Below are 14,267 nucleotides of genomic sequence, written 5' to 3' on the forward strand. Positions count from 1 at the left end.
AAAAGAAATGGTTAACCCTATATTGAAAAGTGCATTCAGGTTACTTAACCTAAAAATCTATCAGAAAAGCTTTACAAAGGCACACTGTATTTGAAGCAGAAAGCAACATTAAGCTCTTGCTGCCTGCATATATCTTTACAGTTTACACAACATGTGTGCATCTAGATTGTACTGATTTCAGAAACTGAAAATCCATTGAATTTTAATGAAATACAACAAAGACTAAACTAAACAAGGCATGCTCAGATTTTTACTTTGATGATAGCTGGAAAATCCATCCAGCTTCATGGCTTGTGAACTTTGAAACCAAAAACTCTGGGCACATAGTTCTGTGATGGCTTTTGTGGCTTCAGATTCCCATAAGTCATCAGAAAGAGGTGAGGAAATGTAGCTCCAAAATAAGCCCCATCAATGTCTAGACACATTTAAGAAAATTTGCGTATAAAATAAAGGATATTATTTCCCCCAATAAATAAAATTGAAGCCAAAATCATATGGCAGAACACACAGTAACACGCAGTCACATTTTTTTTTTCAGGATCTTGTTAGTAATGAGAAAATCTCAACGAAATAAGATTACAAAAGTTTTAAACAAATTAATTTATTATCTGAGTTAAAGAAATCACCATATAAGAAATCAAGCAAATCTTTGTAACCTAGGATAAATTTGTTACCACTTATTTCTCTATAAATTCAGACAACTACTACATAAAAAATGTGAGAAAAAAAATAACTGCCAGTTTCCAGTTCTTTTCTATTATGTTTTTATTTTCAAAGCATTAAGTTCAGAAATTTCAAAAAACTGTCCTTATAATCAAGGGGTACGGCAGAAGAACTTGTCTTGATCTAGCCAAAAGAAACTTCGCAGATATAATATCAAAAACAGTCTAGTCTAGACACGGCCTACTACATTACTGCTCACATGTCTGTAACAAAGGCATTCATTATAAGATACTTTATGATGTGTTCGAGTTTCCATCCATATTATTATGGCAAAAAGAAAAAATACTTCCAAAGGTGCCCCATTCGTGAAATTCAACAGATAGATATAATATCATGTTATTATTTCCCTAATAATCTTATTTCATATATGACAGGTTAGCGTCAAAATACCAGAAGCAACAAATCCAATTAAAAAAAAAATCCTTTGAGAATAAAGCATAGTCTTTCTTGTATGGGTGTGACAAATGAATGGATAACATAATTTTTTAGGCTAATCATAATGGATCAAATAAAAATAGTTTATTAATCCATTTAAATCCATTAAAAAAATCAATTCAATCCATTCAAAGTAAAGATTTCATTCAATCTATCCATTAACAATTTTTTTATGGATGGATATCCAATCCATTCATAAAAATGTTTTTAAAATTAAATAATCTTCATTTTTGAAATATTTTATTTCTCTTTCTTTTCTTTAAGTCATTACATTCTTATATAATCTTTTAAAATTCACAAGACTTTTTTAAATGTCAAAATAGTCTTTTAAAATCTCAATCCAATAAACATCTCATATTGTAATTTAATAAATTTTGAAAAAGTAGTGGATAGATCATTATCAATCCATAAAATTAAATGGATGGATTGAAGTCGATCTATTATTTATTTTTATTGTAATGAATGGATTGAATGCATTTACTTGTAGATGGATCAAATAGATGATAGATAAAATGATTTATTTGTCACTCCTATTCTTGTGTTACTAGCTCATCCAAGTAAAAGAAAGGTTAAACTATTCACTTAGTTCCTATAGTTATTTTCATTTCATGTTTTAGTCCTTATGCTAGAAAATGATAACTTTTAGTCCCTACAGTAAATATGAGACTTAGAAAATGATAAATTATACTGTCTTTTGGTATTATCGATAAGGACCAAAACTTCTATACATATGTAAGGACTAAAACTTGCATTTTTTTGTATAGGGACTAAAACTTAAAATGTGGACAACTATAGGAAGCAAATAAATAATTTAACCTAAAAGAAATCTTTTGTAAATTATTGATGAGTTCCTTTTCTTATTCTTATTGATAATTAAACCATGCATGAGAAGACCTTGGGATCAACAGATTCAACACGTTTTCTTTTCTATTTTATAATTTAGATACCAATACAAAAAGAAAAAAAGCAACAAGCAACAAGCAGGGCAGGTAAATGTAAGAGAAAAGTGAAAAGCTCAAAAGCCTGAACTTGATATGGCATCCAACAAATTACAACCTTATTCAACAGACCAATAAAATAGGAGTTCTAGAAAGCAACGATAAAAGCGCATAGATGGAGGAATAACAATATTCAAATTTTCAAAAGACAGAAAAAATAGTTGACAGGAGTTCAACAAGGCACTTGAAAGGATACTACCTTGATACTTGGACTTTGGGTAGCAAATGTCTTCACACTTGGGGCAATATATTTTTACAGTACTTGACCTAGGAACATCTGACTGGCCAACAGGAAGGCAGGGTTGTCCAGAGCAGTAAACTCTCGGACATCTGCCAAAGTCGTAGTTCTTGTACTTGTGCAGCTGCAGATAATCCAATGTCATGTACCAGAGCCAACTTTCTCCAGAATACAGCATCAAAAAACAGGATAACTAGGAGAAAATCATACCATTGCAGCCATTCCCTTGCTTGTCAAAATGTAACGGGCATGAATCAGACCATAAAGCATCTCTGCTGCAGATTCAATTAACTCATTTTGCTCCTCCGTGAACATGTCTCCTAATTAATGAACCAACAGTAGCAGTCAGTCAAGCAATAGCAGAATGGCTAAAGAGGTCATAGCAGTGTACAACTTGAATTCAGGCATCAAAGTGGGGAGATTTTGCATTACTTTAGTCAGAATACAGTGGTAATAAGAGATAAACAAGCATTTTCAATATCATCACAATACAGAATAAAAATTGAATTCAAGTAAGAAAAGAATAAGCTTACCGTGGGAGGGCTCAACATCCAAAATTAAATCAAGTGCATAATCATAGTAAGGCACTTGACTACTTAATCCACAGAGGTTGAAATCATCTTGTATGAAATCATCATCAACCTCGCAAAAGAATTCATTTCCTCTCAAATTGCAAAACCATGAGATCCAAGACGTGTCCTCCCCTTCTGAACCACTAACATCTGATCCCTCAATGTCTGTTTCAGATTCCTCTTCTGCAGCCAATACATAAAAAATAAAGGTCAGCTAATTCAAGTCAGTCCCAGTTGTTCTATACCAAGTAATTTTGTTCTCTCCAAAACTCTTCCTTGCTCTATAATTGTCAGTTCCCACCAGCAGCAGCCTCATTTGCACAACAGGTCCATTCCATCCCGCTTAGGTGAGTCCCCGAAAAACTTACATTTTCCTTTTTCTTTTTTATCTTGTAGACCCAACAATTTTGAAAAGGTTGCAAATAACGAAAAGCAATTTAATTCAAGTTTAGGTAAAATTCTTCACCGAGCATGTAAACATTAAAGTTGAAAACCAGCAGATATTAGACAATTCTGTCTCCCTCTTTTTTGACTTCCAATAACATCCCTTTCAATTTCATTTTCAAGAATGAAATTTTGATGATGGGGTTTCCACAGAGATGGAATTAGTGGTATTTGTTATTAATTAATAATTAATAATAGCACGAGCAAAGCCAACTAAGAGAAATCATTCTATGCAACCTTCCATTCCGTAATTACCATAGACAGCCATGAAACATAGAAACGAGGTTACGTTCAATTGATGCATTCTAAATGTGTGTGAAGGCGACGTTTCACAAGGTGATTTTCTTTTTTCCTTTAATAAATGAAAATGAAATAAAATGGTTGTATTAGGGATAATTAAAAACAGAAAGCACGAAGGATTGATGGTAGAGAGAGAGAGAGATAACCACCGTATTGAGCGTTAGGGAGAGAAGCACAGCGACGGTGTGGGTTGTTTGGCCTTGTGGAGGAAGGACAGGGTTGTTGCTTATCCTTGATTCGCTTCCGACCAACAACACTTTCACCTTCTCTTCCTTTCTGATCATTCATACCCTCCTTTCCTCTCTTCTATTATCTTCTCCAAATTCGATTCTAAATTAGGAATTCGGATGCTTCTTCTTGTGACTGTCTTGTTATCATTCTCCAACAACAAAAAATGAGGAATTGTTAGTTTCATTTCATTAATTAAATAAAGAGTTCCTCCCAGTATTTGTCGCCGATGCAACACCCTCTCAATCTCATTTTTAGCAACTCCCTCTCCCTCCGTCTACGTGTCGCAAGCGTACTTGCGCTCGCATTGTTTCGGTGGGACCCCTTTTTCTTTTGTTTTTTGTGTCCTTGTCAGTGTTGTACCATGTTTCATTGCCATGCTTTTGCCTCCACAATCAGATATTTCTTCTCAACGCCATCCACGTTCATTTTACACTACCATTTTTAAAAGAAAAAACATTATTTAATATAGTTAAAATATATATATTTCTCTGTTTTAAGTTATTTATTTTAATTCCTTAAATTAACTGTGCTCCCTCACGTCTTGAATATAAGAAAAAAGTAAAATAAAATTATGATGGTCTAAAGGGACAGTATTGAAACGATTTTAAAAAATTAAGAGATTAAATTAAACTTTATAAAATAAAAACTACATTAAATAAATAGAGACCAAATTAGTAACTTGGATAAAAATAATCGAATGGTATAATAATTAGTGAGAATTAAATTGGTGTTAAAAAATAAAATATTTAATATTTAATGTCATCCATACATTTTTATTTTCACCTTATTTTTCAATAATAAATTTTATATGTAATGAGTTGCTAACCATGAGATAAGTACAAAACCGATAATAAGAGATTTCAATGCGAGAAATTGCGGGAAATGCAAGACGCGACCCGTACCAAGCTGCTTACCTGTCAGTATCACAATCATATTGTACAAAGAAATTATAGAAAGCTTTATATTAAGAATGTATATTTGTCCAGTTAATTTAAGTACAGTGTAGATTTCAAGATGGACAAAGGCACACCTGATTCCCATTACCCAGATTAGTCATCAGCAAAGTATCTCTCTTCTGCATCAATATTGGCCTCCCTCTGCCAATGATCGTCAAGGGTCTCATCATTATCTATTTTAGTGTAATCTAGATGTTCGCGATCTTCCCCTAATAGAAACTTCTGCTGCATAATGTAGGTGAATTGATTCATCCGCTCCTCCAATTCTTCTGCAGATAAAGTTGGTTCCCGACTCACTCTGGCTGGATCGGATGCGGCATTATCAATCACATTCGCCTCATTCAGGTGTCTCTGCCAAGTACCAAATAAGAAAATAATTATTCAACTCTACAGAACATACAGTGACCAATATAACACTAAACTCCCCAAGGCCAAAACATGAGGACTGGGAGCATTGAATCCGAAAACATTACACATAGTTTCATTAACACTCAAACTGTTTAAAACAGATAATTCAAGTCAGAGATTATAATAATAATATTGGAAGACAATCCGTAAAACAACACTAACAAAACATCACATTGCTTCAAGGTTTTGAAGACAACACAGGTCCATCACTGGATTGCCGTAATTATTGGGAACATAAGCTAGTTGTTAGTGACAATGATAGTAAGCACACAGAAATTACTACATTAAATATTTCGCATATAAGATCACTCCATGTAAGCTACAAGCATATAATACACAATTACGTGGGTCAAATCAAATGTAGAAGCTTATCAAAGGGATCACTTGCAAGCTTGTGCCCTAGCATCTAGTCCAAGGGATCACTGCCATCAGAAGTGGATAATTGACCTGCTTCATCCAAGATTGTTTTACTACCACATTTAGAACTGCTATCCTCAGAATTCTCTCCCCTAGCACTTCTGTTTATTTGTCGTTTATTGTCAACAATGATACCTTGCTGCTGCATCCATCAGAAGCTGTTTAAACCCTTCAACTTCCTTTACACTCCCTTTATCTCAGACAATTATGAACCATGACCGCAAGTCACTTTCCTCAAAGATTTCTATCGAATGCACCAAAGTTTCAACTCAAGATTCATTCCATCTCCCCAACTTAGGAATCCAGCAGGTTAGATCAAATTTTTATGAACAAACAGAAACCTGGTATCTTACTAAGAGGAAATAGGGATAAACTCCATTACAAGATGGAAAACTAGAGAACTTTGAGAATCAGCACTTCCCAATGCCTGAAGGCCCCAATTCTCTCATAAAACGACATGTCTCTCACTCCCAACCTCTCCTCTTATTTATAAGCAATATGCCTTATTTCTTCAAACTGTCTAATACTCTAATCCCAACTAACTTACTTTATCACTAACAAACATCTAATATGAACCAGCAAATAAGAACAGAGAGAACATATTGAAGATATAAGAAAAAGAACAATTTTACTATTGACAATGACAACGGCAAACTCAAAGCAGAACTCTCTTCCCTTTCAATAAAGGGTTTCCCTTTTTACAACTGGGTCACTGCCCAGTTTTCTCACACTAACAAATCTGATTCTCCCTTCTAACCCTTTCTACTATTTAAGCTAAGCCTCCTGCATCCCAACTATCACCACTGGACTAATTCTTGAACAACTGTGTAACTCATTCCATAACTTCCTGGGTCCCATCAGAAATATCAGACAATAACTTTTAAATGATGCACAGATGATTGCTGCTCGGCACAAAATAAATATTAATTGCTCTCCATCTTATTTTGAGAGACCAATCCAAAATCAATATGAATGAGATACATCATCTTTCTCTTGATATGTAAAGATTATGCATGGTTTCAATTCAAATAAAAATTACAATATGCAGAAGCAGATTATCAATTCTAAATGTGGTGAAACTAATTTAAGCAGATATTAAAGAGCATAAAGCAAACTTTTGTGACTTAACGGATTACTGATAGCAATCTCACTAGTCAATAGCTGACACTTGTCCTGTGGAGAAATGGATGGAAATGTTCATGCTACTGCATCAACCATAACACATTGATCTAATACCTTTATAACTCATGAACTTGCCAAACTAAATTTGTACATGTCCAGTCTAAATCTGTGCATCAATGGAAGATGATGACAAATTTATCAAATTTGGATTTTAAAATATTATGAACAAGGTGATAATTAAATGGTAACACCAAAAACATCCACCTTAAAAAGTCAAAAGGTTATTAACCTATTATGATGATACAATACAAGATATATGATAAAACAAAAAGGGGCTAGTTATTTCCCTTGATGTGTATTTGTATTGTGTGGCACATGCTGAGAATTTGTTACTCGACTTCTCCCAAGTTACCCCAAGTCCTAGACCAATTTTTGATGATTAGCTTTCTTGATTTTGTAGAAGTAAACAGGCTAACTTGTTGTGGCAACGCACAAACTGTGCTGCTTCAATAGTTCAGTACATTTAATTGGACCAGAACCAGAACTCTCACATTCTAAGTTTCCCTTAGCACAACACTTAATTCGGGAAAAGATTAGGCATTTGGTGCCTCGGTGGTGTAAAGCAAGTGGCCTTTTTAACAGCTTAGTTCTTTTTATTTTTCCTCAATTGTTTTCTGTTTTGTTCTCTTCTTTAGGAGGATTCCCTTCCTTCCCCATCGAAAATTTTCTCTTCATCTTATTTATTCTTACATGCCATTTAAACAACAACAATAACAATAACAATAATAGTTTTATCCCACTAGATGCAGTCGGCTAGAACATAGCTCTTATGCTAGTTAGAACAAAAGAAAACAATGATAAACTAGTACCTCTACAGGCTGTCCATTGCTACTGCCTCTTCTCCTCTCTTCATCCACCTCCTCATCCTCTTCTTCCTCTTCCTCCTCCTCTTCTTCCTCCTCCTCCTCCTCTTCTTGAAACCTCTCATTACCGACCCAATCCCTTTCCGGCACACCCATCCTCTGCTGCTCCCCTCTAATCTTAGCAACTAGCGCCGCTTCCTCGCACCTCCTCATGAGCGTCTCCGACCACCGCTCCCCCGGCCTCGCCATGCCTCTCCCGCTCTGGTCCTGAAACTTGCCCACGTACTCATGGTGTAGATACGGCTCTCTCTCCCTCATCGCATCCTCGGAGAAGTAGTGCCCCGCGCACACCAGTTTATCCAAATAGGCCCGCCTCCGGTTCTTCACCGTCACCGACCTCAGCCTCAGCTCCTCCGACGTCGGACTCATTATGCTCCGCAGCCGCTTCACGTGCCAATTAATCTCGTAATCGTCTTTCATCGAATCGAATTCACTCAACTCGTTGCACGTGAGTTGCGAGCCGTATCGTTCTACACACACATAATACAACAATACAAACAGTTTAGGTGTTGATTCTATCATCCATTTCGTAGCTTAGGGTTTGTTTGCAACATCGAGAAACTGAAAAAACGCGAAGTGAGAGGTGAGTGTTAACCGACCTAAGAAAAGAGCAACGTCTCTTGAGAGAAGGTCGCGGAAGATGGCCTTGCGTTGAGAAGGGAGAGTGACGGTGGATTGAAGAGCGCGCGGAAAGTAAAGGTTCTCCAAACATGACAGCCTCTCTGATATTCTCTCTTTCGCTTCCTCACTCATCGTCGTCGTCTTCGTCTCTTTCTTCTGCTCCATCTCTTTGTTCTGTAATTCTGTGTTTTTTTTTCAAACAGAGCAAAGCTTTTATAGAGGCCCGTTTTCTGCTCTTGGCCCACTCGTCTCGGCCCATTTTGTTGGGTTTCGAAAATAGTTTTCGCCTGTAATTTCTACTGCAATAATTTTACTAGCTACAAGATAAAATGTAAATCCTGACTAAAAAATTAATGATGAAATATAAATGAAATAAAAAGTGCTTCACTCATTTTGTCGATTGAGTAATTAGTATTTGCTTCATTTTATTTTAGACATAATTATGGTACAATATTTCTATTTTGAATCCTCTAAGCCCAAATCTAAAATTATGAAAACATAAAACATAGATGAGTTTTATATGCTCAAATATAAATAGAGATAGAGTAATCAGTATATGTTCCAATAATGTAAAAAAAAAAAAAAAAAAAAAAAAAAAAAAAAAAAAAAACCTACACAGTAATCTATATGATAAATTTGTTGAATTGTATGATAACATCTTACTAGTCATATCAATAATAATTTGATTGTTTAACAATATTATGCTTCTTTTTTTTTTACTATGTATAGAAATTAAACTCGTAAAAAATTTCACTGGCAAATTGGGATGTAAAAATAATATTCTATATTTTCTTACAACTTATTTTATTATCTGAAATACAATGTTGTTGGAATAAAGAACGAGAATTCCAGTTCCACATAGGGTGCTAAAAAGGAAAACTAAAAATATTAATAAGCATTCGGTAATTCCAAATAAAAATATTTAAAATTAACACAAAAATATACATTATAGTTCAAATAAATTAGAAAATATAAATACCTCATATTGTAATACTGTAAGTTGTAGAATGATATATTTATTTTAAGTCGTTTCATGATGTTAAGTTGAATTATTATTTTGTGTTAAGGAATTTTAATATTTGAGGATTTCTTATGAGTTTCAATAATGTTTGGAGTTTCTATAGATAAAGATTCAATTTGACTTCAAGGGAGAAGTATATAAGGTTTATATTTTGAATAGAGTCTCATAAACTCCATTCATCAGGAACTTAGAGAAAGTGATTCTAGAGAGATAGACTTTGGTCCGTATAGTTTTTCTCCCTGCATCTTCCCTTTCAATGAGATTCTTCTTCTTTTTAGTTGATCTTAGGTTGTTTTGTTGTGATTCAAGTAGTGAAAACCTTGAATCAAATTGTTTATCTAGTGTGGGGTTCCGTTTCTCTTCTCCTACCTTAATTCCGTTCTCCATCGAGGTAAGGGAAGTTGGATTTGTGGCTTCTATGTTGTAGTTTGGATTTGTTGGATAATCCTGACGCTAAATATTGTTTGGATTTTGTGATGTTATGATTAAGTTGACTGAATTAGAGAAGGTTTATGTGAAGGTTGGGATTTGGGGTTCAAAAGAGGAATTGGATGGTAGTGAATGGTTTGTGGTTGCATGTTGATTTTAAGTGTATATGTGTTGGTTGTAATGTGTATGACTGTTGTTTGATGTTGCATGTGTTGGATCTTTGCTGAGTTTCAAGTTGTGTCAAAATTGGACTCTGCACATGTAGAGTTCTGATATCACGTTGGGTGTGCTTTCAAGGCATTGACCTTGAGGAGAAAGACTTGTCTCGGATTAAATTGGCACTAAGCATGGTTTAAATGGCATTAAGCATGAGGATACTAGGAGGTTTCTGACTTGGTAACGTCAAGCCCAAGGTTGAGTAACACCCAACATGGCCAAACCAGAGCTCTTTATTTGGATGACACTGGACATTAGTATGGTGACACCAAGCATAAGTTAGTCAAAACTCCTTACCTGAGATGAGGTCAAGCATGGTACCTTATCATGTCGGGCACGAGGATCCAGAGGCCTTTACTTTATCCATGCCGAGTGTAGGTTGTGTAGCACTAAGCGTGGGCGAGGTAGAGAGTTTCCTACTTGGATGGCATCAAGCGTTGGGTGTGTGGCATCGGGCATTGGTTGCTAAAGAAATGTTAATTGATTTGATGAATTGTTAAATACTTGTTGATTGAGTTGTTTGATGACTAAATGAGGATGAATGAGTTGCATGAATAATGTGTATGTTATGGTTCTGTATGAGTTGTTAGTTGAAAGTTGAGATGAGTTGAAGGTTATGTGGTTGTGTAGTTGTGTTGAAATAGATATATGCATGATGTTGTTATTTTCTTAAAATTATGAATGCTGAGAATGTTTTAGGCATTTAAGCATAGTGTTTTTGAGTTGTGATGACCAACTTAGCACTATAAGAGGGATTTTTAAAAAGTTAAATATTCCATTATAAGAATATTATGTTGTAGTGCTCTAATAGCTTATTGTTGAAAATAAATTTTGGGAAATTGACCATTGAAGTGGGTAGTTGTGTTGAATCTCCTCTAGGACTTAGTTGGTACCATGGCTAGACAAGGTCAAGACACACACATATAAAACGACCATAGTATATGAGTTAGGTCAAATTATACTGATTACAAGTGACCAACTGAGTAAAATACAAAGTTAAGAACTTAGTTTCTAACCGAGTATCAAAAAAGTGTAGTATTTAGAAGGTAGTCAGTGGGCTAATTGCATAGGAGGCTAAGTTAAGCTAGTTAATGTTGTGGTAGGCCTAAACCTAGTTGTTCTACCCTGATAATAGTACTATGCTTCCTTGTTTAAGTGACAACATCGAGAAATCAAGTTGTTGTGTTGTGATTAATATCCAAATTGTTGTTGAGCTAGTAAGTCAAAAAGATCATCTTCTGTTGTTAGTTCGGTAGGGGAAAGCCACTTAAACTTTTCACCCTATGTTGAAAGAGATCTCCTAGTTGAAGTACGTGATGACGTACCTAATGTTGTATTGTATATATTGTGTTGAAAATGCCTTGTTGAGTGTTAAGACCCTGTATGGTTCCCGTTGTGGTATTAAAGTTGATTATTGTGTAGTTATATATTAAGTTGTTCGTGTTGATATATAGTTTACTTGTGTTGTGATGTTGTTTTGTTGGTAGTGTTGAAGATGAAATGAAGATATGATGATATATATTGTTGTTGATGGTTCATGTTGTATATATGTTTTTTTCTTGGCTAAAAACCTAATTTGGTCCCTTATAATAATTTTTTGTTTCAATTTAGTCCCATTTTAATTTTTGGTTTCAATTTGGTCCCAAACTAATTAATTGGTTTCAATTTAGTCCCTAATAAATTAATTGGTTTCAATGTGGTCCTTCCGTCAAAATTTGTTTAACGCCGTTTGGATTTTTTCCACGTGGCAAAAAATTAAAATGTGATAATTGTAATTAATGCTGACGTGGATTTCCAACGTGGAAAGAGTATTTTTTGTGCCAAAACCGCACGAGAGAGAAGAGAAAACGAGAGAAGTCTGATTCATTAGTTTGTTTGGAGATAAAGTTTTTCTTAGGGTTTTGAAGAAGAAGAAGAAGGCGCATGCATTGAAGAAGAAGAAGCGACGTTTTTGTGTTGTTCTAATAGGGTAAGTCCTTTGTTTATGGTTTTTTTGATTAAAGGGTCTTGTTGGGTGCACTTTAGGGCTACGGGTAAGAGTGGGACTGGGTTATGAGTTGCGTTTTGATGTTTATTGGGGAGATTTTGGTTTTGGTGTGGTCCCAAACACTGGGTTCGTTGGTTTTGGTGTGGTCCCAAACATTGGGTTCGTTGGTTTTGGTGTGGTCCCAAAGAATGCGTTGGTGGAAATTTGTGGTTTATTTTGGTTCCTGTATGAATAAATCTTGTTGTGTGTTGTGCATATATTGGCCTCACTGAGTTGTACATTGTTGACCCGTATAAATGCATCACATTACATCAAGGAGATATTCTTCCTAAAATATTAAAGAAGATTGAAAAGGAAAGTAATTTGAGCAAATGGTGGATACCAAGGTATATTTCACATGGTTTGAATTGTTTAGATTAACCCATTATTGGTTTATAATGAGTTAACATATTATTTTCAGTTGGGCTGGAGAGCAAGTTTTTGAGGTCAAAAATGTCAACTTGATAGGAGATAAATATACTATCAACTTGCAAGTGCAGGAATGCACCTGTAGAAAATGGATGTTGACTGGGTTGCCCTGCTGCCATGCTATATCATGTATGAGGTATATGAATTTGAATCCAAAGGTTTTTGTGCCAAAATATTACAAGAGGGCAACATATGAAGCTGTATATCAATCAATGATATATCCAGTAAATGGTCAGCAACTCTGGACCAAGACATGGTGCCCTAATGTTCTTCCACCACCATGTAAGAAAATTCCAGGACGCCCTAAGAAAAGAAGGAATTTGGAGCCATGGGAACTGAAGAAGGATGACACTGAATTGACAAGGAGGGGATGTAGGAGAAAGTGCAGTAGGTGCAAAAGTTTTGGCCATAACAAATCAACCTGTAAGGAAAACCCAATTCACACACATCACCCCACCCAACCATCTGAGCCCACCCAGGTATCTCACCCCACCCAACCATCTGAGCCCACCCATGTATCTGAACCCACCCAGGTATCTCACCCCACCCATCCAAATGAGCCCACCCAGGTATCTCAACCCACACAACCATCTCAGCCCATCGAGGTATCTCAACCCACACAACCATCTCAGCCCACCCAGGTATCTCAACCCACACAAGCATCTGAGGTGGCCCAACCCAGGGAGAAGTTGAAGCCTAGGAAAGCACGACCACACTGGAAACCATGACAAAGTTGAAGATTGTTGCTTGTTGGTTTTAGTGTTTAGGGTTTAAAATTTTTTGTGTTTAGACTGTATTGGTGACTTATGATGTAGCAGACTTTTGAGATTATGTTTTGCATCACAATATTAATTGGTCATCATATGACAATACTTAATGTAGAAGACTATTATTATTGTGATTTACAACATTTGGCTACTTATATTTCAACAAATGAAATACGCTATTATTATGATCATTTTTTTATATAGTTTTTTCAAATGCAAGAATAACAGAATGCCAAACAATATGACAAAGTGTGGTAAATGAGACTATTAACTAAGTCTGGTAAATGACACTATTAACTAAGTGTGGTAATTGACAATATTCACTAAGTCCAAGCCGTAATAAAGAAACATTTTAAGTCCAACCCGTCATAATCACAAACATATTAAGTTCAACCCGCCAGACCCGTGAGAATCACGGCCGTGATTCACAATCACGTCCGTGATTCCCTCTGTTATAAGTCACAATAAAAACATGTTAACTTCAACCCGCCAGACTCGTGAGAATCACGGCCGTGATTCACAATCACGGCCGTGATTCCCTCTGTTATAAGTCAATAAAAACATGTTAACTTCAACCTGCCAGACCCGTGAGAATCACGGCCGTGATTCCCTCTGCTATAAGTCAATAAAAACATGTTAACTTCAACCCACCAGACCCGTGAGAATCACGGCCATGATTCACAATCACGCCCGTGATTCCCTCTGTTATAAGGATATCGGACCTCCTAGAAGGATTAATTTTAATACTTGTTATGCAATGCACTGTATTACTAAGGACAATGATGACATGTTTTATTTCATTGTTAGCCAGACAGGAGTGAACCACTTACTGCCAAACTGACACTATACAGTAAAGGATGAAACCACCTGGTGTTTCCCCTTGCAGTCATTGACTGATGTACCCCAACAACAACCTGTTCTTCAGGACGTAGCACTTGAAGCAGACCAAGAGGAGACAGAGGACCAACATTTCACAAGACAACTGCATGTA

General features: G+C 35.7%; 2 protein-coding genes across 6 annotated transcripts; both read right to left on the reverse strand.

Moving 5' to 3' along the window:
* LOC109811801 (casein kinase II subunit beta-1) lies at positions 1 to 4,124 on the reverse strand. 2 transcript variants are annotated; one of them, XM_020375634.3, is made up of 5 exons: positions 3,860 to 4,124; positions 2,928 to 3,149; positions 2,605 to 2,714; positions 2,356 to 2,518; positions 1 to 415 (listed from the first exon to the last, which is right to left on the reverse strand). In XM_020375634.3, exons 1-5 carry the CDS (start codon positions 3,996 to 3,998, stop codon positions 285 to 287), a joined length of 765 nt encoding a protein of 254 aa, XP_020231223.1. In that variant the 5' UTR covers positions 3,999 to 4,124; the 3' UTR covers positions 1 to 284. The 2 variants fall into 2 exon arrangements, with proteins under 2 accessions (XP_020231223.1, XP_020231222.1); XM_020375633.3 differs by having other exon boundaries at positions 2,353 to 2,518.
* Positions 3,015 to 8,586, reverse strand: LOC109811800 (coiled-coil protein). 4 transcript variants are annotated; one of them, XR_014434099.1, is made up of 5 exons: positions 8,367 to 8,586; positions 7,714 to 8,237; positions 4,972 to 5,248; positions 4,768 to 4,855; positions 4,264 to 4,373 (listed from the first exon to the last, which is right to left on the reverse strand). XR_014434099.1 is itself a non-coding variant. In XM_020375632.3 (4 exons), the coding sequence occupies exons 1-3, from the start codon at positions 8,551 to 8,553 to the stop codon at positions 4,991 to 4,993; spliced, it is 969 nt and encodes a 322-aa protein (XP_020231221.1). In that variant the 5' UTR covers positions 8,554 to 8,586; the 3' UTR covers positions 3,015 to 3,149; positions 4,972 to 4,990. The 4 variants fall into 4 exon arrangements, 3 of the variants coding, with proteins under 3 accessions (XP_020231221.1, XP_020231220.1, XP_029129916.1); XM_020375632.3 differs by lacking the exons at positions 4,264 to 4,373; positions 4,768 to 4,855 and adding an exon at positions 3,015 to 3,149; XM_020375631.3 differs by lacking the exon at positions 4,768 to 4,855.
* Positions 8,587 to 14,267: the final 5,681 nt, after the last annotated feature.

The sequence above is a fragment of the Cajanus cajan genome, chromosome 5 (assembly GCF_000230855.2).
Source record: "Cajanus cajan strain Asha chromosome 5, NIPB_CcT2T_4, whole genome shotgun sequence".
Classification (NCBI taxonomy): Eukaryota; Viridiplantae; Streptophyta; class Magnoliopsida; order Fabales; family Fabaceae; genus Cajanus; species Cajanus cajan.